General features: G+C 42.8%; 1 protein-coding gene across 8 annotated transcripts; it reads right to left on the minus strand.

The window, feature by feature from the left end:
* Positions 1-746: 746 nt before the first annotated feature.
* Positions 747-25,658, minus strand: spag9a (sperm associated antigen 9a). Of its 8 annotated transcripts, none has more exons than XM_070847207.1 (31): positions 25,185-25,658; positions 20,497-20,617; positions 18,266-18,336; positions 18,072-18,160; positions 17,154-17,304; positions 14,775-14,861; positions 13,474-13,609; positions 13,146-13,239; positions 12,935-13,056; positions 11,775-11,786; positions 10,975-11,032; positions 10,718-10,870; positions 10,530-10,581; positions 10,219-10,349; positions 10,053-10,109; positions 8,683-8,847; positions 8,199-8,328; positions 7,446-7,535; positions 7,240-7,356; positions 6,903-7,089; positions 6,572-6,787; positions 5,810-6,020; positions 5,490-5,606; positions 5,101-5,181; positions 4,929-4,996; positions 4,647-4,795; positions 4,332-4,503; positions 3,945-4,058; positions 2,430-2,606; positions 1,741-1,878; positions 747-892 (listed from the first exon to the last, which is right to left on the minus strand). In XM_070847207.1, exons 1-31 carry the CDS (start codon positions 25,482-25,484, stop codon positions 777-779), a joined length of 3,882 nt encoding a protein of 1,293 aa, XP_070703308.1. In that variant the 5' UTR covers positions 25,485-25,658; the 3' UTR covers positions 747-776. The 8 variants fall into 8 exon arrangements, with proteins under 8 accessions (XP_070703308.1, XP_070703304.1, XP_070703303.1 ...); XM_070847203.1 differs by having other exon boundaries at positions 4,647-4,798; XM_070847202.1 differs by having other exon boundaries at positions 14,775-14,864.
* Between the last annotated feature and the right edge of the window lie 156 nt (positions 25,659-25,814).

Below are 25,814 nucleotides of genomic sequence, written 5' to 3' on the forward strand. Positions count from 1 at the left end.
TAGGGCTCGTGTCAGTCAATTTTAACACAACCTGCTCGAGCAGTGTTTCATCCTAATAAAAGCACATTTAAATTTACCACTGGTACGTGCAAGCTGCTTTTCTAATAAATCGGACAGTACAGTAGAGTAATCGTCCTCAAAAGGACACATTCAAGGAATTTAACCTTCTGAAATGTTGTCTACATTTTGAATAGCAGGTATCGTGACGTTTGGCCCTAATGGTGAAGATAATAAAGATGCTCAACTCAGGAAAGACCTCAGTGAATGCCTACACACACCTGATGTTCACACACGTACAGACATGTGGTTTACAAATGTAAAAGTCTAATGTGTATAATATAAAATATACTTCCGTTCAACTAAAAAAAAACAAAAAAACAAACCTGCTCCTTTTTTTAATGCTTCAAGCACTTTTCCCTTTTCTCTTCCACATCTAAAACCCTTTTTATCATTTGTGAGACGAACCACTCCACACACTACCTGATCAAACTGACACCGCTAGTCGTGCTGACTTGGCCTTTTTCCTGTGTGCACCAGCTTCTCCAGCGTCTAACCAGCAGAAGGGAACACGCGGACCTTGGACGGATTCTTTAAGTTTACGTAAACCTCGCCTTACCTATTTCAGATTCATAAAGAATAAACTGTACAAAACATGGACTAAAAATAATTGTTTTCTTTTACAAAGTAGTCAGCTACTCAGGCATTAAGAACAATCAGTAATATCAAATTATAAACGTCATGCAGGGGTCTGTTTTTTTCTTCTTTTTTTTTCTTTTTCAATCAGACATTGTGACCTGCCAGACAATGAGGTGGCTCTGCTCGACCTTGGTGGGTGCTGACTGCTGCCTGGCTGTTGGCTCTGATAAACCGTCCAACTCGCCACCTTCATCACCTGAGGAGGAAGACGATGAGTCAAACCAGGTGGGTCACAGTGGAGACTTTTGGCCTTTTTGCACCAGTTTTAACAGTATATCACAAGATAGCTATAGTATAGCAGTATAGCTATATGACTAGAGCTGGGTATTAATCTAAACTTTTCTTGTCTTTACTTTTTTCCATAGCAATTTTTAAAAATCCATTTTAACTAAAAGAAAACTACATCACATATTACGTTATAAGTCTTTTTACACACTCAAGGCAGTTTCATAACTAAAATATAGACCTAAAATGTGATTCAACTAAAGTTGTCTGACTTACCTCTGACTTAATTTTATGTTTCAGCACCTTAACATTTTCCACTCAAAACTGTTTTACAACATAAAAAGTGGTCTGGTAACATAGGGTCAATAAATAAAAATGTATAAAAGCCAGAATCAAAGTGGAAACCTTCAGGTTTCCAGACAACTGTAACTCCAACTACTGCCGTGCCGCCCCATCAAAAACACAGACAGATCTAACAGTGCGACCTGCGCCGTTTACACACCAGCACGGCCTCGGGGGGAGCCACAGGTTGGGCACCACAGTCCCGTAACACCCTTACCAGTGGTAACCGCATGGGCCAGCCAGAGCGTAATGCAGAGTGGCAGCTAACCAATGTTTTTCCTGCATGCCTCTACAGCATGTGACATCAGACAGCCAATCACCAGCATTAACTTTGTCTAAAAGTATCAAAGTTTGATACCCATCCCTATATATTATCTTTTATGCGGATTCAAATGCAACCTTTTGCTTTTCACTCGGGGGAAACTTTACTTGGTAGCTCCACTTAAGTGAGGACATTTTGCTCTGTGGTGTACTCACCCATTCTGAAGTCTATGTAGCCTTCGCCTCCACTCATCACCAGGTATGTTTTGGGTTCAGATGTTGCGGTGTCAGAGGATTCAGATGGAGGGTCATCGGAGCCCGAATCTGCACTCCCTGGGGGGGGCATGGCCTGACCTGTGGCAGAAAGTCGAATTACCAACAGTAAAAAAAACACTTTACAATTCATTTTATTTTCTGTCAGCTAGTATTCTAATTACTGACATTCACAAAATGAACTACTTTAATTATCAATTCATCTGCTGATTAATTTCCAGATGAATTGCTTAGTCCTTCCCTCTATTCTTCAGATGTCTTGTTTCGTCAAACCAAAAGATATAAAATTTATGATCATATAAAAAAGAGAAAAGCAGCAATTTGTCACAAGTGAGAAGCTGCAGCCAACAGATTTTTGGCAGTTTTGCTTGAAAAATTACTGAAACAATTCATTAATTATCATATTAGTTTCTGATTCATTTTATTTATTCATTTTTAATCCACTAATTGTAGCAGCTGCACATTAAAGTCACAAATAAATAGCGGAGACGGCTATTTCTGATCTCTGATGATATCTCATCAGATGTGAAATAATGGCGGTTACCGATGTAAGTAATGTGACCCATACAATTTTCAGTGGTTGACAGCTATCAATTTTACAGCATTTAATTTTGTTAGCACTTGTCACCCACCTGGCACAGTGACGAAAAACTTGACAGCATCTCGATGTCCATGGAAACACAGCTGGGCGTGAGCCATGGAGCAGTATGGCACGAAGCTGCCTGGCATGGCACAGTCTGAACTGTCGTCACTGTAAACCCGAACAGCGCTGCCGGGCCGATTTGGCACTACTCCGCTCGTCTTGTTGGCTGCAGAATAAGAAAGATATACATTAATAAAAGCTGTTGACATCACAATATGCATTTTATCTTGGCCTCTCTTTTCAGAGCCTTCAGAAACGTTTTGAGGGAAATGATAAATCCACAAGTAGATGAAAGAATAAGAAATTAGAAATAAAATAAGGCCAAAAAAGAGAGGCCAGCTGTGGGTGAAGTGGACTCTGCACAACACAAAAGGTGAGATAATGGGTGAAACGATCAAATCTCAGTCTCCGATAAGAGGTTGAGAGCAGGAAATGTACCAGAAAAGATCAGCGTTAATGGTCACAAGAGAGTGTGAAACTGATTTCCCATCAGAAAAACAGACAAATCAAGGTTATGAGCAGAAATGGCCTGCACACAGTCTCTCAGAGACACAGCGGAGCAGTCTGAGGGTTCATGTCAGTCTGACAACAGAGGAGTCTGTCTGCTGTCATTATTTTAGAAAGCATAAACAAAGTTCTTTCATATTCACACTCCACGAGAAAGACACTCAAGATAGAAAAGAAGAGTCATACTGAAGTGTGCGGAAGAGAAAAAAAGGGAAAAGGAAGAATATGCCGATGAGGGAAGAGGACAGGCCCTCGGTCACCAGATGAGGACACCATCTTCCATGCTCAGAAAAGTTAGAAAGAGAGCAGCACTCCTCAATTTCCCCTGAGAACAGAGCTGTGCGGTGTGAACCTGCCAAATGGTGTCGTGTGAGCTACACAGTGACCGTCAGACCTGTATCCATGGCAACCCCCAGTTGTCTTTTATTCAACAAGTGACGCCAGGGTGGTGACAATCGCTGCTTTGTCCGAACGTGCCTCGAGAGAAAATGTGGGACGCAGATACATTGAGAGGCAACATGCAGACAGGATGTATGGCAGCCAGGATTTAAAGAGAGGTTACGATGTCGGAGAGAGGGAGAAAAGGAGACATTACGTATGGTAGCAGTGTAGCGGTGAAGTGTCTGTGCTGAGGGTCTAAAGTCTAAGGCAGAGTTGGATTGTGAAAGAGGAAGTGGAGGAAGCCGCAAAGAGAATGTGAGTTCGAAAAGAGCAAGCCACTTGTTTCCAACACCACCGCCAATATGCTTTGATTTAAACACATAGATATTTATCGTACTGTTAAAGAAACACATTTCACAGAAATCCAGCCCCTGAAGCAGAAATGTGTGTCCAAGGGTGAGAATAAATCTCCACACTCACTCACGGGCACCTTAACCTGAGCGAGCTTCAATGAACATGGTGCTATTGTTATGCTGTTGCACATTTTTAGGAGACTGGAGATTGTTGCATGGAGTAAACCTGAGTGGGCTGTAGATGCGGTGCAGGTGTGCGATACCTTCAGACAGCGGGATGGAGATGATGACGCCGTTTCCTGTCCCCACCCACAGTCGGCTGCAGGACACCATCAGAGCCGTGATTCTCACAAACGAGAAGCCCAGTTTCCCCGTGCCTGCAACACGCATAGAACACACACACGTGTTTGCTGTTTCGATCCATGTGCACTCCGAGACCTGGAGGAAGAAGTTCGACGTCTCTCTAAATTATGCACATGCTGCTCTCAAAATGTTATCAGGCGGTTGTTCATGTAAACAATAGATATCATACGTATGCCACATTAGGTAGGTTTTAATCTGCTTACACAGTGTTTACTTCCCATGAAAGAGTAAGTAAAACACAATAGTCTGATAAGATGAAAGTCAGAAAGGAGATTTATCATGTGTACCCAACATCTTGCTGACGTAGGGCTCAATGTCCACATCCTGGAGGTGCTGGTAGGTGTGGGCGTGAAACAAGCGTAGAGTTGAATCGAGCCGGATGGACACCCAGATACCGTCGCCGACCCAGGCCAGCTGCCGCACCTGGCTCTCCTTGCGAGGATGAGCGTCGAACGACTTCTGCTCGGACATGACGGATCGAGGTGATGTTAGATAACCGTGGAAATGTTAAATTCAATTCATTAAAGGTTTTTAATCGGCTGTGGTAAAAGGAGCACTAACTTGAGTGACAGAATGATTGTTAATTATAGTGTCCGCTGTACCTCTATCCTCATGGCCTTAGGCTGGATGACGTAGATCTTGTTCCTATAGCCGCACCACACCTTGTCATGGACTACTGTCATACAGCGGATCGAGTGGTGGGGCCGGCCAAGATCCAAGAGGTGGTAGTTGGTTAAATCCCACTGGCCGTCTGCTTGGGAGAGACAGAGAGACTTCAGAACTGATCATCTCTGTGACATAAAAATAGCAGGGGAAATACCATGGAAAATGCTAAATAACTAATAATTTAAGCTTCCTAACCCACGAAGAGCACGCAGGCTTACCAATGCTTCTGTGGAAAATTGCTATTGTCCCATCAGCCAACGCTACCAGGACTCTCCCTTTAACATGCCTGGAACAAGAGATAAAACACCTTTTACACATTCTTTTCCTCTACGTATAAATGCATGCTCGGTCTGTGTCCTTCAGTAACTACACAACCGACTTTGTACTCACACTATGCTGAGGATGGAGTCTTTCAGTTTGATGGCATGGAGACATTTCCTCCATCGCGCCACAGACGAGTGGACATACAGACTTGAGAAGGAGAGACGGAGAGATGAAGAGAGTGCAACACTGGCTTTTGAGGAGTGGGTTTTAAAACGAAACAAGCAAACAATGCAACTGAATGGATACATTTACTCCTGGCTGACAAAAACAGAATCATTGCTGGATTAAAACTTCAAAGCTTGATTTCATCAACATCTTCCGTCACATATTAAAAAGCACAGTACGTGCTCACAAATGCCAAATGGGAAAAGCTTTCTGATAGGCCGTGTGAGTGACCCCTCTTTTATTTTCCTGCTGCATTAATAGCACCCTCTAGTGGCGGCTGTCCTCCTCACCATCCATTCTGAGCTCCCAGCCACATGGTGGGCAGGGCGCTGCTCATCCTCAGAACCTCCCCCTCTGATGGGTCTGAGTCTTCCGGCAAGGAAGCCACACCGTCCTGCCCGGAGCCCCTGGATCAGACACAGAGGATTCACCAGTTTTAGAAATGTACCCTTCATAAAAGAACATAACACTTGTGGCAAGTGCAGTCTCATTTAAAGGTCTTTTACAACAGTGTTACTCTTATTAACATTTCCTTTGTGAGCTAATATCCTGACTGACGATTTACTGGTGACAATTTTGCTGGAGACAGACAGGAACATTATTTGCTCACCTCTGTGTGTCAGCAGGAGAGGAGTCGGTGGGTCCCACCCCCAGTGGGTCGGTAAACACGTGCTCTGTGTAGATTCCTGGCTGGTTTTGATCCGCTCCTTGGTCCTCTTCTCCATCTTCGCCCACACCAGCATTTGCCTCAGTGGCTTCCGTTGCCTCCTCTGCGGTAGGGACGCCGTCCTCTGCTGGACTGGACTCTCTGGACAGCTCAACTGTGGGCAGCGTGGATTAAGGGGTTAATCAGAGGGGAAATGACCAGCACACGGAGAGGTTTGGGTGGAGATTCAAACACAGGGGAATGTAAAGTAACTCTCTTTGCAAGGAAAAGGGTGGACTGTCCCTTATGATTTGGGTGGGAGGAGTGAAATAGGGTCTTGAGGATGACTCACTGATAACACTTTTGCTCTTTATTATTTATGACATTCTTGTAAACTCAGAAACTTTGTCCATGTCGGGATTCTGTAAGAATGTAAATGATACTTTTCCAGTGAGCCGATTGGTCAGCAAAGAGGCAGTTGGCAGGTTTTGACCTCATCCTCTGTAGTTAATCTGCTCCATAGTAGGTTAGCCGTGCAGCACAGGTCACTATGGTGATCTACCTCAGTTAAAAGTGAGCCAGCTTCCTGATGCCAGTAAACCTGAGTTAAGGCTAAAGACAGCTAGCTAAGTCATACAGGACTCTGGTGGATCCTTAAGTTGTAGCCAGTGGCCCCCATTGTGTTCGATGCCAACAGTATGGCTGTATGGCAAACAAGGACGTTACCTGAGCCAGAGACGCCGCTGTGCTCAGCCGGCTGGTCACTGACACCTGAGCTGGCCGTCTGGGGGATGGCGGTGGTCCCCTCTGCTGCCATGGCACCATCGCTGCCTGTTGAGCCCACACTCGCCACACTGCCGGCCAGTGACACCCCGTCACCTTGGCTAGCCTCCAGGTCTTGGGGTACCTCCTCGCCTGCCGGATAATCAGTCTCCAACGCACCTGACAAAACAACAAACGCTACAGTCAGAATTCAGTGCTGATAGAACAGAGAACAAGTTCTGCAGTCATGGATGACAGAGACCCCACCAGCTAACAATGATACCTCTGAACCTACCCGGCACACTGGCAATGCAGACCACGTGGGTGTTGCAGGCGTAGAAGCTGTCAAGTAGGTCAGAGGGTTGGCTGGCGTCCAGCACCATGACCTTGGTGGAGGAGTGGGTGCTGGTGCACACCCACACCCTACTGGATACCTCGTCCTGAAGGACCAGCTCCTTCTCCTGGTCCCCTTTCTCCTGCTCCTGACGGACAAAACAAAATCATTCGACTTAATGCAAACCAAAGCTTAAAGAATTTTCTGAACTCACCGGGTTCACAGAGTGGAATACCTGTTTAGACATTACAGTAAAATAAAAAAAACACAGCAGGATAAGCAGCCCACAGCCTCTTACCTTACTTTCTTGCTCTAACTGGTCCAGGCTACTCTGAGAACCCTTCGTCTGCTTAGTGAGCTCTGATGTGAGTAATGTCCTTCCCCCACACAGGTTGACCCCTGCAGCACACCACAGCTGGGGAACACAGAGAGAATATATAAATATCCAGTTCTCTTCAGAACTAAAGGAAAGGTACAAAAAGTGTTATCTAGTTGTTGACTTACCTTCATAGAAGCATCTTTCTGCTCCAGAGGTCTCAAATAAACCGGTACAGGCAAGTTCATTTTGTTCTCCACCTGTCCACCATTTGCCACCTGCCGGGGTATAGCCAGTACATGCAGAGGACACGGGCTTTTAAAACAGATTATAACTCAGATTTAGACAAAAAGGCAATGTAATCATCAGTGTAACATTCTGCTGAGGGTGACCATCTGCAGTAGCGATTAAGTCTGCACAAAAACAAGGGTCTTTGAAAGGTCGCAGAGGAAGAGACGATGAGGTGTGAGCCACAAATTGAGTCAAAAATTCAGTCATAACTCGGTTCAACCTTCTCCAGAACATCCATGGCTACGCAGCAAACCAGAACTGCTAATAGCTAATTCAGCATACTTATAAAAAAGGTGCCAGTTTACCAGAATGTAAACAGATACACAGTGCTCAAATTACATCCCATAGTGTAACTCCTGAACTGAATTCATGGCAACATTTTACTTTCTTTTTACATCTCCAGAAGCATTATGGGAATTGTAATTCCAAAACATACATTTACAATGCTCATTTTTGCATTATGCTGGTACTACATGTCTAATCACATGAGGTTGAGCTCCATCTGGTGGGCAATTTGAATTAGTGAGTGTGGTTAACTGAACCCAGATGAAGACAAGTCTTGGTAAAATTGTCACTGATCTAATGAAAAAGAAAAAAAAACAGCCATATTTCCTTCCCACTTGATTCCTACTCAAACTTTAATTTCCTACTTTGTATTTGCTGGGCAGGCTCCAGCCGTGTGCAGTGACTCGTCCATCCTCCTTCTGCATGTGGGCCTTGACCTGCCTGTACTGGGCTCTCTTCTGCTCTTTACGCGATGGCGAGCTGCACTGGTCCTTTCTGCAAGAAGGGCGAAAAGAGAGAGAAATGTGATCAGCTTACAGATACATCTCAGACTTAACTTTAAATACTTACATGTGCATTATTGCAGGCCATTAGGGGGACAGAAAATTCCTAATTTTTTGTCAGCCATGATAGATATCAAATCCAAGGGGCTTGCACTACATTGACCCCCTAATTTTAGAAAAGAAATGAATACAAATCTAATTATTAAAATGTAATCAATGAATTTCACATTTATTTCTTAGGTTATTGGATTGAGATAAATTTCAAGTTTCACATATTGTGCCTTTTTGAGAATTTCCTTCAATATGTTCACTTTGATAAAATGTGATTAATGATTACTTTACTCACTCTTCATTGAGGAAGTCAAAAGTCTTGGACTTCTCTGTAGGGAACTGGGAGAAGGTGCTACTCCTCTTCACCAGGCTGCCCGGAGTGTTGTACTTCACGATGGACTGGGACTCCACCTTCTTGATGGCGGGGGCACTGGAGGAGGAGCTAAACAGTCTGCTGAAGCTGCAGGTGGAAAAGTCACGGAGATGGAGCAGACGGGAGTGCAGGGAAAAAGCAAGGAAGGGGGTCACCAACCAGACGAGCAAGGAATTACCACCACCATTTACTCTACAGTGACGCAAAGCATGCTGGGGAGTCGTGGAATAGCTTAGCACCTCCTATCACATTTAACTGGGGCCGAGTACTGAACATCAATACTTATACTACTAATCAAACTGTCTTTTTAAGCAAGTATCAAGTTACAGTTTGACACTTTTATAAGGTAGTCTTGGAAATGGGTACTGAGACTAAGTTGCTATTGTAAAAAGTTGCATATATTTTGTATAAAAAGTATAAAATAATTTATCCATTTAGCTTGTGTGAATAAAAATCTGAAAAAAGCAGATAAAACTTCACAGTGCAAGAAAAGCAAACAAAATGTCTAATTCATGATTTCAGAGTGGTGTTCAATCAACCTTCCATGCAGATGAGGAGAACATTGTTAAAATATGTCAACATGTTTCATTCAAATCACAGAAGACTAAACACAAATGTATCTCCAGCAATTTGTCATTTCCCATTACTAACTATTTGTGTGAAAACTTAAATCAAATAACCCATGAGACACTAGCTTACTGCTTAACTTTTTGGTCGATATTCTCTTCATGTCTACCCCAATAAGGTAAGATAACACAACTACTGAATCTATTAAAAATTCCTTAGAGTAACAAATCAAGCTACAACCTGAATAAAGACAGAACATGTACATGTTTTTATGCTGCTTTAGCTCCCTATGAGCAGACAGAGTAGGAAAACATCAAAAGGCACACAGCAGGCAGGAGACAGGAAAGCCCGGGGCACAAGGAGAGTCATGTCTGAGCAGTTTGTGATAACAACAACCACTGACGCACTGCACGGAGAGAAGAAGTTATGGATAAAGACACATCAAAGTTGGATCCATTTGCAATGGAGGAGCAGCTCTGTGTCAATGGAGGGAAAGACAGGGGTTTGGCTGGGTGAAGGTTTATGAAACCATCTTTACCTAATGCTGCCAATTCAATAGCACATCCAGGAAAAGAATAAGAAAAAAAACGTATTTGAATATTTGAGAGACAATGTCACAGGACTTAACTCGGAAGATGTGCAATGACCTCGACAGTCCGTCAAAACTAGAGCCCTGGCACGGGTAGTTTTTAAAAAAAAGAAACGGTAAATGTGGGAAGACTTACAACTGCCAGATGCTGGATTTCTTTTTTTCTGTGAGTGTTGGATTTTCTCTGGAGGCCCTAAAGAAAAGCACAAGATGATATCATGTTACCTGCCGCCAGTTGGACCTCATCATTCTCACTGAACAAATATATATATTGTGTAAATGTCTTGGCTTTTGTTCTGTACCTGATCATCTCTGTCCACCGCACAGCTTCCTGTAGCTCCATCAGTCTCTCTTTGTACTGGTTCCTTTCCATCAGCACTCTGGCCATTTCCACCCTGGTGAAGCGCTTCCTCTGGGCTGTAGGTACATCACTCTGTGGCAGCGCACAATTAAACCCACACATTACCATACAGGAATAAATGTATTATTGTGAGAATGAGCTACATCGCGACAGAAACAGGAGAAATGTATTACATGCTGTATGATGTATATTATATACTGTGTACATATACTACATATAAATGCATGTCTGCAACCTCAGGAAAAGACTCACATCCTCTTCATCTTTACTTTTCTGTTTCACTTCCTCAACCTCCAGTCGCACTCTAGAAAAGAAGAAAAGATAAGTTAGTACACGTCCAAAATAAAAATAAAACTATTTTAATAAAATATGTTCTGTGGTTATTTCAGAAGTTTGTAATAAATAATAGTACCAAACTTTGTGTATGACTGTTGACTTACTTTTTGAGTTCCTCCTCCAGCTCTTTGCTCTTGTCCTCCAGCTTGGCCTTGGCCTGCAGCACAGCCTCCAGCTCTCCCTGCAACATCTCTTTCTCACATGTCAGCTCGTCCACCTTCAATATCAAGTCCTTATTCACCACGTTCAGAGCATTCCTGCAGAGACGGGAACAAGGACATTTTAGTATAACTGTTGGCGCATTTTAACGACGGCAAAGGATCAACAAGTGACAGAAAAAAAAACGTGTACATGTACTTACTTTGTCTCGAGCAGTTGTGAATTCTCCTGAATGAGATTTTCAACTTCCCGGCCCATACCTGAACAGAATTGATAGTACAAATGTAATTTTTTGTTTTACATTTTAAAAAACTATTTGACAACAAGCTGTGGCTGTATCTACATTACACTACATATTAAGATGAACTGATTATTCTTATTATGGTAAAATCCAACAATGACTACAAAGGATGTGAAATATCTCCTAGTGAGATATTTGTCACTGTAGGTTTCACAGTACAGGAAACTAACACGACACACAAACCCACAGCACACGTCACATGACTGACAGGAGAAGGATGGATAGAGTGGGTGGGGTCTTACCAATCAAACTAAGGTCTGAGAAAACCATGCAATCCAAGTCAGGCGGAAAGAACAAGGAAGAGAGAGAGAGAGAGAAAGAAATGCGGATATAGTTTGAGACAGTGGAATGACCAAAATGATGAAAGAGCCACCGCTAAACTTGTAGCCGTTGACTCCACAAGCAAGAAGATGTTGCTGGGTCTCTAAAGCTAGTTAGATACCACAATCACAGCAGTAAAGAGAAGGAAAACAGGAAGAATAAAAAAAAATAATTGAAGCTGTAAAAAGAACAGTTAGGCCAACAAAGGAAGCATTGAAGTCCATCAGTCATGCACCAAACTTTGTCAAAAGTCAACTGTCAAACATAATGAAGAAGAAGCTGTGAGCTGGCGTATATGGCAGAAAGTGACTAATGAGGAGAGGTCAAAGAGACATCACAGAGGAATGTTTGGCTAAGGAAAGGTTTGAGGTCATACACACCAGAGTACTCCACTGGGATTATGGACAAAAGCCAGAGGATGAGACACGGGAGAAAGAGAGGTGATGTTAACATGGGCAGATGGCTAACACTGCGTACAACAGCTGGACTAAAGCAAGTGGTGTAGCGTTGCAGCAAACAGCAGGCGTGGGGAGTTACAATGAATCTGGTGCTATCAGTAAAACGCTTTGTAGTAAGTCTCAGTAAAAACAGCTTTATCCATTATTTGAAAAAACGGAGAAAAGCAGCGAGTCCGGATATAAGACATATTCATACCTTCCAGAGATACATCAAGATAAAAAGTCACATAATCATTTCAACAAGCTTATTTTCTCTTTTGTCTTTTCTACGTTTTCTATATCAGGACAGCACAAAATGACTTATTAAGTATATTATTATTATTCCATGGCCATGAAAAACATGGGCTGTGTTGTCTTCTGTTTTTTAAGTGTTTAAATATCTTGCATCTTGCTCTTGCGAGGGGTTTTTGGCAGATTAATCACACATTACTTCTCAAATTTTTCTAAAGCTCTGCGATTGGTGGTCCCTCTATAATTTTTAGATGTATATTTTTTGCGATATAACTGAGACATCACATCACATTTTACCTCTTAGAGCGAAGCTGACAATGACAGCGGAGGAAAGTGACATTGAGGGTGCCATAAGTGGCATTCTGTATTTTTTTGCTTGTTAGTTGTCTGTTTTTTCGAGTTGGTTGGAGGGCTTAAGTCAATTGGTCAAGGCTCACCTCTGACTTTTATATATCTTGTGCAAGTAATTAGAACCGTGGTGACACTTTAAATCAACACCGTGTTTAAGATGCCTCAATATGCCCGAATGATTTCAATAGACACCTAGCAGCCAATTAGAAATGAGCATTTTCAATGGCCATGGTATAATTGTCACAAATAACACCAATATGCAAGAAAACACTGGGAACAGAGCATTTCCACAACCCACTGCGTATTGTAAATACTCAAATACCAGGAATGTGTCAGGAGGTTCTTATCACTTTCATCATTGAACCCATTTATAAATGAATCAAGGCATTTCATCACAGACTATTCCAACACATTCTTTATTAAATGTACTGAAAGGATTACTGCTACATTATCTCATTTCTGTGTTGCATTGACACAATAAAGATAAAGTTTTTACTCACCCAGCAGGTCAGCCCCTTCATCCACATCCCCTATGAGCCCCGTGCCTGCAGACGACAGCTCTTCAAACAGAGAGTCTGTATTGCGGTCAAATGCCATGTTTTCAATGCCTTTCGTCGGGGTACTAGAAGAGTAATAACAACAGCAGGTGATGTAATGCCACTTGATGAAAGTTGGTTTAAAGCTGGCCTGACAGCATGTTCTTTGTACTACCTGCAGGGCTTGTATCCAATGAGATCCATATCCAGCTCAGGGGTGGACTCAATGATGTCCTGCACATCTGAGCTGTCCTCATTTTCAGGCAAACCTGCACAGCCAAAATACAGACCAGAAGGAAGGATACTGTATGTGAGCAAAAATGTTCCATCAATCTTCACGTAATGAACCTAAGAGAGTTACCTCTTCAATACAGTATGCAAAACCTTTGTGTCATATTCTGTTATTCTGTAGATAACAAAAACAGAGAAATGCTTGAAGGCCATCAGGCCCAGTGGATGACTATGAATGTCATTCTGTAGATAGTACAGTTTCATGCCCCTACCCACTGATATGGATCTGGTCCCCGGTGCAGCCTGCACTTCCGTGCTCTTACTGTTCCCATCTTCCCTCTCCATGTCTGAGGCTGTGGTGGACATTGGCGTGGCCGATTTGGAGCCGGTGAAATCCGACAGTTCATCCTGTAATGAAAGGGGGCTTACTTACAGCATCATTACACGTAGCCATTCCAGGTCAAAGGTCAAAAAGACAGGTAGACATTAAATGAACCCGTATGAATATAGAAAAAAAACATACAGAAAACATACAGAGAACACAAAGAAAACACAGCGCAGCAGGTTTATATGGCTGGACAGGCTGAAAGTGCTGATCACAAACTAGAGAGTTCACTACATACATTACACATGCAGTAACAGAAGACACAGGAGTCCTATTTGTCTCAGCTCTTACGCTGTGTGTAGCAAGAGCATCGTAATTATCTTAAAGGGAAAATCTAGTAAGCTACAGGTTACATTTTTTTGTGAAACTGGATTTAATGAAAACACCAGGGAAGAAACACTATAAATTCACATGAAAGAAAACATCAACGACACAGAGACAGAACACAAACACAGACAGGGAAGTCCGCACACAGCTACACAGATTACGGGGGGCTTCACACAACATCCACTAAAATCAAACATGGCCACAATGAGAGCTGCCATTCTACCGCAAGTACACAACACAAACCCACACATGATCCAAAAACTGTCTAAAAGAACCTGAACAGAGACTGAGAGTGTAAATCTACTGGATATTAGATCTAATATTACACAACTACAGGGTTAAAATACAAAACAATTCCAATGTATGACACTATGTTATTGTACAATGAGTGATCAGAAATGTTATTATGTTGAAAATGAATTAAACAAAAATACGAAGAAGCCTGTGAAAAATGAATCTCATGCGTTTTAACCAAAAAGAAAAAAAAAAAACTAATACAGACCAGATGCAACCATGTTGTTATTGATTTTAAAAGATGAATAATTAACCAGTTCCATCTGTGACACAGCTGACTGCGGTGCACACTTAGATTTTGAAAGACCTCAATGTAGCCGTCACACAGGACATGGTTGCATGTAGCCCGATCTAGCACAGGTGCTCTTTGAGGTGAGGGTCTGTAAATGCATAAAGTGAGAGGCGATGCTTTTGAAAAGATGAAACAGCATAGTGGAGGAGACTACTGAAGCCCACAGACACGCAGACACAAACACTGTGCTGTCCACAGCCAATGCAGGCAGGCGTGCTGCTGCTGCTGCTGCTGCTGCTGCTGGCATTTCCAGCAGCCGCCACTCATCCAACTACCTTGCAGTCGTCTGCCAGTGAATTCCCCCAAGTAGAGTCCTGCGCACTCTTACCCTCCCTTTCCTTTGGGGGGTCGACATAGTCCAACTGCTTGGGGGGGGAGAGTAAGAATGAAGCTCACATGTGCAGAAGCAGTTCAGCACAAATGCATACACCCCAAAGTGTGCATGTCCGTGAAGTGAATGGAAAAGTGCTAGTGTCTGTGACAAAGTATCTCAATACAGGTAAGCCTGTGTGTGTGGCTAGCTCATAGTGCAGACTCTGTGGTCTGGACTATAAGCAACAAAGCAATAGATTAAACTTTGATCTGGTTTTTATTTAAATAGTAACTGAATGCTAACGATCAGAAACAATTAGTTGATTAATTATTAATTAAATATTGTTCCCATGTACATTATAGCATTAGTCTTTTTTCATTTGCATAAAAGCGTACTCCACCAATTCAGCACTGCACTCCTATAAATCTGTTGAACTGACAGTCGAACAACAGATGCAGTACAACCGGGTATATAGTATTTCATTCTACATTAATGTCCCATGCTAATGAATTTATGCATTTTTTTTTAACAAGTGGTCTTCAAACCGAGCCGACGTTTATCGGATTCTGTGCTCACCAAAAACTTTATACAGCTTTTTTCACATTTGCAGTGGTAAAATTGGTGGATTTCTCCTTTAAGTGACACTGCATCGTAAAGGTCTGTTTGAGTGAAACTAAAAGCAGTGATTTAGAAAATATAATTATGCCACCTTTAAAGGCAATGGGATGGTCTTGCTTATACAGTATGACTCATATTGTGGATGGAGAATACATCATGGCTGGCATGCGGGCATATGCACACAATTTACCTGCCTTTCCTTTCCACTTGAAACGATGCACACTCCCATAAATAAATATGACGTCTTTGTTTAACTCTGAGAGCCTGTCTGCATATCAAAGCCACTCGTGTTCAAAAGGCTGTTGCTCAACAATAACCGTCCTGTAGCGCTGATTACATAAGAACCAATCACACTGCAGCTAGCCCCTTTCTCCCTCGGTGACTGGCTGCGAGCCATACAGCGGCATCGCTCCCATCATGCATCGCGCCACAGAGCTGATGTCCCAGTTTCAACAAAAACGCAGCAGTGGGATGAATTAAAATTGTCGCCCTCCAGGTCCTAACTGCCACAGATACAAGCATAACCCTGACCCACACAGCAAAAATATTTTGAAGAGATATTTAGCAGAAAGAACAGCGTAATTTTACCTGAGAAAGCATAACCTTTATAATGTCTACTTAGTAAACTGCTTTAAATACTAGAGGGAAGTAATTTTCCCTGTGAATTGAAATCACTGAAAATGCACATCATATGATAAAGCTATCATCTGCCTGCATCAAATAGACGATTATTGCTGCTGTGAATATTCATGTGTTAAATTTAATGATCTCCTGTGACTGCTGCAACGGGGGAACACAAACGTTTGCATATTCATCAATGGTTAAACAGGAGGATGTCTGACAACAGGCATGGCCTTGTTGGGTGCCTACTAAAATTTGCCCACACGCCTGAGCCTTATCAAAGGCTCTCTATTTTTAAATGGTTCCAAAGCCAAAACTCCTCTATCTTGTAGCTCTGGCAGGAGGGCTGGAGACACTCAGCCAGGAAATGAGATTATAGCTATTGTATCATTCTCCATATTTCATTGGGGTTTTTTTTTGTACACTGTTGACACATTATTGATCAAGCAGCTAAAACACTTACAGTGTTCAGTAGTGTTTAATATTCAAGTATCAAATAATTTAAAATTGAATAATGATATGATCAGGTGACACAATAATTTTTAATCATTTAAGATAATCAATTCAATTTAACAATTTAACAACCACACAGGATGGGCTGATCTTTATTCCTGTCCACTTCTTCTATCTAGTTGTTACTAGCTGTTGGGGCCGGGCTGTTGTGTGAGTGAGGACAAAAGCGCTCATTCCAAAAGTTACATCACTCGTGCTTGAAATGTTCGAATTTTCTACAGTGTAACATTTCCATTCTCTCCGATCTCTCTTTCTTCATCAGTGCTTGAATTTGCTGTAGCGACCAATGGAGAGCGAGCTGTGTCCTGCATGCTGTTCAGTGGTTTAACAGTTAACAAGGGTTCCCTTTAAATACACCGCACAGTTCATAATGCAGTACTAATAAATATGTCATGTAGATCTCGAGAGCTCACGCACAACTTTGCAATATGTATACATTAAGACACAGACTCTTTCAATTTTAGTAAGATATCTTATAGTCTCAACCAGACATGAGTTTACTCTCTGAAGAAAAATCACACTGGAATAAGTCATTCATTTCTACCGACCGTGATAAAAGTTCACACGGAGGAGCCGTCCACAGTCCTACCTTGAGACTAGCGTTGGACCGTGGTTGCGATGGGTCAGTGAACCTCCAGCCCTCTGTGCCCAGTGTCTCTGCCCTGACCTGGGGGTCTGGGGTTAGCAGAGACACCCCACCAGACGATGGGAAGATCCCCAAAGAAAGAGGCCGCTCTCTCCTGGAGGGCACAAGAAAAAGTGGCATTTGAACACATTTTCTCAGAGGCGCAGTGCACAAATCTTGCATCAGCTGAGCTCTTGTTAACCATGAAGTGTTTGCTGTAGTAGTGTTTTGATTTGAAGGTACTGATGATTTGTTTTGTATCTCTTAACGTTTAACTTTATATATTATATAAAGTTAAACGTTAAGAGATACAATATATAAGCACCGAAACTGCCTGTAATCTGAAACTGTGATGCCTTTTTTATGTCTGTGCTCTTTATAAATGTTTCACGAGCCCTCAAAGATCAGTCCAATTATGAGTTCACAAAAACATGCTCACAGGTTTGTCCATGGTGTTACAAAAGAAAGGGTTCCTCCTGCATGGCTTCACATGTGTTTCTTTTGCAGCGTTCATGTCATATTGCAGTTGGTCTAATTACAAATTTCAACCATGTAAATAGCTTTCATGTCAAGATTGAAGTCATAATAACGACTTCGATAACGACAAGATTTTCTGAAAGCTCTAATTTGTTCATGTTGACAACAACTAAAGCAAAAGTGTCTAAAAACTCTGTCAAACTCCGTCACTGACTGTAATTAAACCCAGATTTAATAGATATGTTGTTATATTGTAAATGCACAGCATTTTAACCCTCTCATGACCAACTATGTAATCATACTGTCTTGATGATGGTCGTCAATATAGGAATCTTTCCATCTCTAGCATCCATCCCATACGACATGAGCGCAGCAGTGATATAAACTTATCCGTTGTGGTCTCACCTGACTCGGCCGCCCGTGCCCGACTCCGAAGTCTCGCTAATCTGCTGCAATTTGATTCTCTCTACATGCTCCATATAGTTATGGATCATCTGCAGAAGTCAAACCAAACACCAAGAGGAAACCAGTGGTTAGCGATTAAAATTCAACATTACCATCATCCTTCCTTCCTCCCCTCATTCTTTCTCACCCCCTACCTCTGTGTGTCGCTGATGGAGGGAGTTGAATTCCTTCTTGAGTTCCAGTTCACGCTCTTCTAACCTGCCAACTGAAACAGAATACAACACTGATCAATTAAAGGTATTACACGACACAGGACAACACACCATGCTTTGTCTATCAACTATCTGTTAAATGATAATTAAAGAAGCAAAGAACTGGACATGACAAATTCAAAATCGTGCAAACAGGATCTGAGAATCCTTACCAGTGAAACAATACCTAAGTAGCATGGCTTCACTGCGGGTGCACATGACTTAGCATATCAAGGAACAGTTGCATGTTTTACACGATGTGCCTTTTCATTTTCGTGCCAAGTGGTAGATAAGAAGATTGATACGACTCTCATGTGTGTACAGTAGATATGAAGTTACTGTTCCTTAAAAAACTTTTAGAACTTCATTGTACCTCAATATAGTGCAAACTTGTACATAAAAGAGTGCGCATGTGCCACCAGGCAGACACCGGGACTCAGCAGAGGAGGTAATCTCATTCAAACAGGTTTCAACGTTGGGCCGATTTACAAAGTAACAAAAACACCTAATCCCCTATTAGTGTGTCGGGTCTAGCATATAAACCACAGAGAGAGCTACTGGGGCAGACAGATATACAGTGTAAAGCCTGGATACTATCAATTACAGCAGCTAAAGCCTCTGCATGCTGTGTGGTGATGTCTTTGCCTGTGTGTGCATTTTGACATTTGCAGGGGATTTCATTCTGCTATCGTGACTCATCAAATTCATGGAGTCATGCATGAAGTGAAGTGAGGAAGGCTAAAGACGGGAGAGATGGCTGTAGTCTGAAGTACATCCCTCCTCTGTGTGTGTGTGTGTGTGTATTAGTGAAAGCACTGGAAAGCACTGTGTGTGTTCAACGTGCGGCTGAACATTAAGACAATGATATTGATTGCGTTAATAATATATTTACATTAAAAAAACTGTTCAACACTGACAAAACAATACCTTTCTGTCAGTAACATCCACTAGCAGGATATGTAACACAAAACACCACTTCTATGGTGTTACCAGCAGTGTTTCCTGGATCAGTGTGAGGAGCTGTGTAATCAGCCATTAAGGTCCATTCAATTAAATGTCATAAATCTGCTGGGAAACCGGTATGAGAGACGTATGTCGGTGTATAAATCTTCATCATCAGATTGTTGGATGCCCTTTGCTTGACAAATGCAGTAGAAGTTTCTGAGACCGTATAAAAAATATTACCTAATCCTATTTTACTTTATTTGTAGGAGTGTCCCACATCCCAAAAATCACTGAAAATCTGAATATGATGACGAAAGTGAATGAATAAAAATGAGAGTTTCAATCGTCTCTAATGGGAGACACAAGCTAAAAATGCATCTGATTGATTACTGGTCTCTTCAGTGAGAGGCAAGGGAAAGTAAAGCAGGAGGACGGCTTAAAATGTGAACTACACTGCTGTTACCTATTAACAGTGGCCTCATTAACTCTGCAGTAGCTGTGGACTATGTCCTAAATGCCTCTGAACGCAATCAGCTCAGGAGCTGCAACACACAATAATGAGTGAATGATTTACTATTTACCGGGAGAGGCAGACAGTCAACTGAACCCACTGACTAGTTGTATGAAAGATCTCCATTTTTCCAAATTGGACTTACGGCTGGTAATGGAGCAAAATTACAAAATGATTTATTCAATTTTCCAGAGTTAAATTTAAATCGTAGCACTGAGCTACTTGTGTTTTCCTTATTAATGCTTCCTCTAAAAGTAAGATATGAAAGAAATTCATGTTGGCATTTTCATCCCCATCAAAGCTTTGCGTGTGTGAATGAATGACTCACTCTAACCAGCTGTGTTGCCTACTGAACCAGTCGCAGTGTGAATTCACTATTTCCAACAAGACCGCATTTAAGAGCCAATCACTTTCTGTTCCTTAATCCACCAATAAGATGGGCGGTAATGCACTGCCGCATTAGGAGGATGGGAATAACAGAAATCCTTTAATCCCATTACTGTTACCCCCGCAAAGAGAGAAAGAGCGCGAGTGTGTATGGTTGTGTAAGTGTGTGCGTGTGTCGAGACAAAAAGTAGGCATGACAAGCCATTAGAGAGACATCAAACTAGTGAGGAACGTTATTTATAGAGAGTAAAAAACGGCAGGACACAGAACAGCCTTGTACGTGGGTACAAACAGATAAATTAAATGTGTGTGTGTGTGTTTTTGTGCTTACTCTGGTCTGCGTAGTTCTTGATCTTGAGTTCCAGTTGCCGGGAGTGGGACTCCATTCTGTCCACATGGTTCTGCAGGTCCTTCTTATCCTGTTCATGAGTGTCCTCAAACTCAATGAACTTCTACTCAGGAACACACGCACACACACACACACACACACAGAGCTTGGTCAGACTCATTGGCACTTAATTAAAAACACATCAAAATTAATTTGTCGTTAATGGCCGGATGCTGTTTAAGGCGATAGCCAGAGAATTTCCTGCCGTGACTGTATGAGCTGTCTAATGCCAAGTTCCAAACATGAGCCTGCTAGTGATGTTACAAACGGTAAACAAACATTTAATGCATCAGCAAATGTTTTTGATTGCAACACAAGAGCAGAATTAGTATAATGATAATCTGGAATAGAGGGACAGGATTTTCTGGTCCCTCCGAGTTTCCTTCCAGGAGGACCACTGATCGGAAGTGATCGGTGTGGGTGAGTGTGAGTGTGTGTCAGTGTCCACATCCTGTCCAGCTGAGCAAGCCAAGGCCCTAATGTGGCTGCCCTTCCTGCTCTTACTATACTATACTAGACAAATAAGGGAATTATCTTATCTTATGAACATGTGTTCTGTGAATTAAAAGTGTTTTTTTTTTTTTTAAATGACTCTAAAATTCTTCCACACATCAAATGTTTCAGTATTTTCTGGCATTTTACAAACTATGCAATTAATCACTGGAGAAAATAATCGTCTGATTGAATGTTGATGAAACTAATCATTAGTTGCAGCCCTAAAATAATGCCACTGGCAGTCCCATTGTCATTAAGAGCAATAACTGAGGGTATAGATGCGTGTAAGAAAAAGAGAAACCACAATGAAGGTTTAGAACCAATGAGAAACTGGAGATGGGCTGCGAATTACTTTTAATGATCTGAACAGCTGGCTCGGTACCTCAGACTTTCACACAGTCATCAATATCACAAGGAATGTTTACTTTTATGTATATATTGTCAAATTGCATTAAATACTAGAGGAAACAGAGCTGCAATAATGACAGAACAGGCAGCACGATGACACCATCTGTTTCAGGTCTTTGTGAAATAGTGAGTTAAGAAGCAGGGAACGGTCAATCCAGCCAGTAAAGGGTGAAAAAAAGTCAATATATGTGAAAGCTTGAGCTGTTCATGGCATGTGGTAGCAGCCATGAAGCAGACTGATGGTCGGTCTGTGACGCCAGAATTTGAGACTTAAATCAAAGTCAGGAAAGAAGAAAAAAAAAAAATGCAAAGCTGAGGAACGTTCCTTTTCTGTTAGTTCCTCACAAAGGATCACATGACCTGGAAGTAATACCTTGCCTTTCCACGAGGCTCAGAGCGCCCCTGTTCACTCCTCCTCAGGGGTGTGGACAAAGACTTTTTCCCAGGACAAACCCGTGAACACTGCAGCACATTTATGGTTGACATTAAGTGTTGTAACAATGACGGGTACACTGGTATTGTCAGTGTGCATGCGTATGAGTGTTTGCGAGCCTGGCTGTCACTCTGCTTCAGTGTCACTGTGTGTAAAGAGGGGGTCTACACGTCCACAGCACACTGGGCCAGTGTCCCTGCTGTCCCGCTGCCCCGAGTCAAAGAGGCAAGCTGGGACAGAAGGTCTGAGTCACATCACATAGCCCTTCATGTGATCGCTCAGGGCCAGGAGGCAGCAGATTCACACATCTGAGGCAAAAAACCTCAACCAGAACACAAGATCCCTAATGCCCATACACACACACACAACAGGGTTTCTACTTTTGTTGGCAGTGTCTGATCAAGTAATGACTGAGAGCTGTTGCTGCAAAATGCAACCATGTGGTTGCTACTTGTTCCACAAAATAAACTTTGTCTACTAAGTCAAAGCCACTTTACTAGTCATGATAAGCACAACTCAGCCTGTGAAAATGGTTGAATAATGGCCTCTGTAGCTCTGGAGGAGATTTCTAAAGTCTGAAAAAAGAATTACCTATAATTATACAAACGACATACAGTGGGGCAAAAAAGTATTTAGTCAGCCACCAATTGTGCAAGTTCTCCCACTTAAAAAGATGAGAGAGGCCTGTAATTTTCATCATAGGTACACTTCAACTATGAGAGACAGAATGGGGGGACAGAATCCAGGAAATCACATTGTAGGATTTTTAATGAATTTATTGGTAAATTCCTCAGTAAAATAAGTATTTGGTCACCTACAGACAAGCAAGATTTCTGGCTCTCACAGACCTGTAACTTCTTCTTTAAGAGGCTCCTCTGTCCTCCACTCGTTACCTGTATTAATGGCACCTGTTTGAACTTGTTATCAGTATAAAAGACACCTGTCCACAACCTCAAACAGTCACACTCCAAACTCCACTATGGCCAAGACCAAAGAGCTGTCAAAGGACACCAGAAACAAAAGTGTAGACCTGCACCAGGCTGGGAAGACTGAATCTGCAATAGGTAAGCAGCTTGGTGTGAAGAAATCAACTGTGGGAGCAATTATTAGAAAATGGAAGACATACAAGACCACTGATAATCTCCCTCGATCTGGGGCTCCACGCAAGATCTCACCCCGTGGGGCCAAAATGATCACAAGAACGGTGAGCAAAAATCCCAGAACCACACGGGGGGACCTAGTGAATGACCTGCAGAGAGCTGGGATCAAAGTAACAAAGGCTACCATCAGTAACACACTACGCCACCAGGGACTCAAATCCTGCAGTGCCAGACGTGTCCCCCTGCTTAAGCCAGTACATGTCCAGGCCCGTCTGAAGTTTGCTAGAGAGCATTTGGATGATCCAGAAGCGGATTGGGAGAATGTCATATGGTCAGATGAAACCAAAATAGAACTTTTTGGTAAAAACTCAACTTGTCGTGTTTGGAGGAGAAAGAATGCTGAGTTGCATCCAAAGAACACCATACCTACTGTGAAGCATGGGGGTGGAAACATCATGCTTTGGGGCTGTATTTCTGCAAAGGGACCAGGACGACTGATCCGTGTAAAGGAAAGAATGAATGGGGCCATGTATCGTGAGATTTTGAGTGAAAACCTCCTTCCATCAGCAAGGGCATTGAAGATGAAACGTGGCTGGGTCTTTCAGCATGACAATGATCCCAAACACACCGCCCGGGCAATGAAGGAGTGGCTTCGTAAGAAGCATTTCAAGGTCCTGGAGTGGCCTAGCCAGTCTCCAGATCTCAACCCCATAGAAAATCTTTGGTGGGAGTTGAAAGTCCGTGTTGCCCAGCGGCAGCCCCAAAACATCACTGCTCTAGAGGAGATCTGCATGGAGGAATGGTCCAAAATACCAGCAACAGTGTGTGAAAACCTTGTGAAGACTTACAGAAAACGTTTGACCTCTGTCATTGCCAACAAAGGGTATATAACAAAGTATTGAGATGAACTTTTGTTATTGACCAAATACTTATTTTCCACCATAATTTGCAAATAAATTCATTAAAAATCCTACAATGTGATTTCCTGGATTCTTTCCCCCCATTCTGTCTCTCATAGTTGAAGTGTACCTGTGATGAAAATTACAGGCCTCTCTCATCTTTTTAAGTGGGAGAACTTGCATAATTGGTGGCTGACTAAATACTTTTTTGCCCCACTGTATGTATAACAGAAAGACTGTAAGTGAAAGATGTGGGTGTTCAGCAGGCATGGAGGGTTTCATGAGAAATGCTACCAGGAAATATCGGGGCTAATGTTTTTGAAGCCTGAACCGTAAGCACGAAGGATATCTATTTTTTTTTTTATCTCTCTCATAAGACCCCCAACTTTATGGAAATACACTATTCAATCAGTGGAGTGCCACTTTAATTGAGAGGTACTGACTTAAAACCACAGTTTGTGGCCACTGGATAAACCTCCTCTCTGCTTCTGGGGGCCAGGGGCAATCCAAGGCCCTCAATGCACAGTGACTGTTTTAAATACTAGGACACTGTGGGGTGTTTTTTGCCCAACATATCTGCTTGGGTGAGTAACTGACATGGATAAAGTGATTTGCACGGGAGTGAATGGTGGCGATGAAGATCTGCTGGCAGTGCAGGCTGTTGGCAGCAGTTGTGGATCCAAATAATATGATCAGCTTAGAGTACAGTTTAGGTGAAGCTGCAGCTTTGTGACATTTATTACTTTCTATGCTTACGTCTCCCTATTTTACGCAAATGTGTCGCCCTTCTGACTGCTTGTCTGTCTCCTTCAGTGTTTTTTTTTTTTAACTTATGTTACAGTGATGCCCCAAACTGCTGAGTCACTTCACCTGCCTTTCCTCCAGTCAAGGTCTCACTGGGCTCAGACGTGACTTCACTATCTGATGCAATAGGCGAGCTGGTAGATTATAGGAGTGTTTGGTAGAGAGCTGGTTATGTTTGGCCTGTTAGAAAGATGCCTTTGTCGGGGCAGTGAGTGAGTGCTGCCATGCTGGGATTAGAGATCCAGTGTTGTGTTATGTCACTGGCCGTCCCGCTACAGCACGCGCACACCGCTCATACAAAGAGAGGGCCATTTCAGCCATGACACTGCCTTGTTTACATCCCCAATGAGCGCCGTGGCAGGCGGGTGGGATGCTGCCCGGCCACGTGTGTTGGTTGGGTCACCACACAGGGCTGCTGGGGGGGGGGGGGGGACAAAACACCTGAGGCAGCCTCCTCTGAAGGACCCTGGCGACCATCCCAGTGCCGCTCACCTCCTCTGCGTGTTTCCTCAGCGCTTTCTCCCGCTCGTACTGGGTGATGAGCTGCTCGTTGTCCTCCTTCAGCAGCTCCAGCTCCACTTCGTGCTCCTGGTTCTCCGCGAACACCGAGTCCAGGTTCTCCAGCACGGCCACGACCAGCGGCATCAGCTCCTTCACCACGTCCTCGTCGTATTTACCGATGAGCCTCTCGAACTCGCGGTAGATGGAGTTGGCCAGGCCCGATACCCGCTCAGACATCATCGCTGATGTGCCCGGGTCGTCCTGGTACACAACTCCGTCTTCCAGCTCCATTTTAGTCCCTCTCCCTTTCAGCAGACAGCACCAGTGTGGCTTCTTCCGCGTCACCCCGCCACTATGAATACCGGCTAATAGAAAGCAGCGTTTCTTCAAATAAACGTACACATTGAGGACATTTCACGGCTGGACTATTACGATGCAAGACAGGCTACGTGGATGGATGTCTTCCTCTTTTTCCCTCACTTGTTCAATGCTGCCTTCAGGTGCCCTTCCAAAGCTTCTAATTCCCAGATTCATTGGGCTAAATCGACCGCGTAGTCCCGGCGGATATGTTTTATCGTATGGCAGTAAGATATACAAGCTATGTTCCCATAACTGAAAACA

This window comes from Pempheris klunzingeri, chromosome 17 (genome assembly GCF_042242105.1).
Source record: "Pempheris klunzingeri isolate RE-2024b chromosome 17, fPemKlu1.hap1, whole genome shotgun sequence".
In the NCBI taxonomy this organism is placed as follows: domain Eukaryota; kingdom Metazoa; phylum Chordata; class Actinopteri; order Acropomatiformes; family Pempheridae; genus Pempheris; species Pempheris klunzingeri.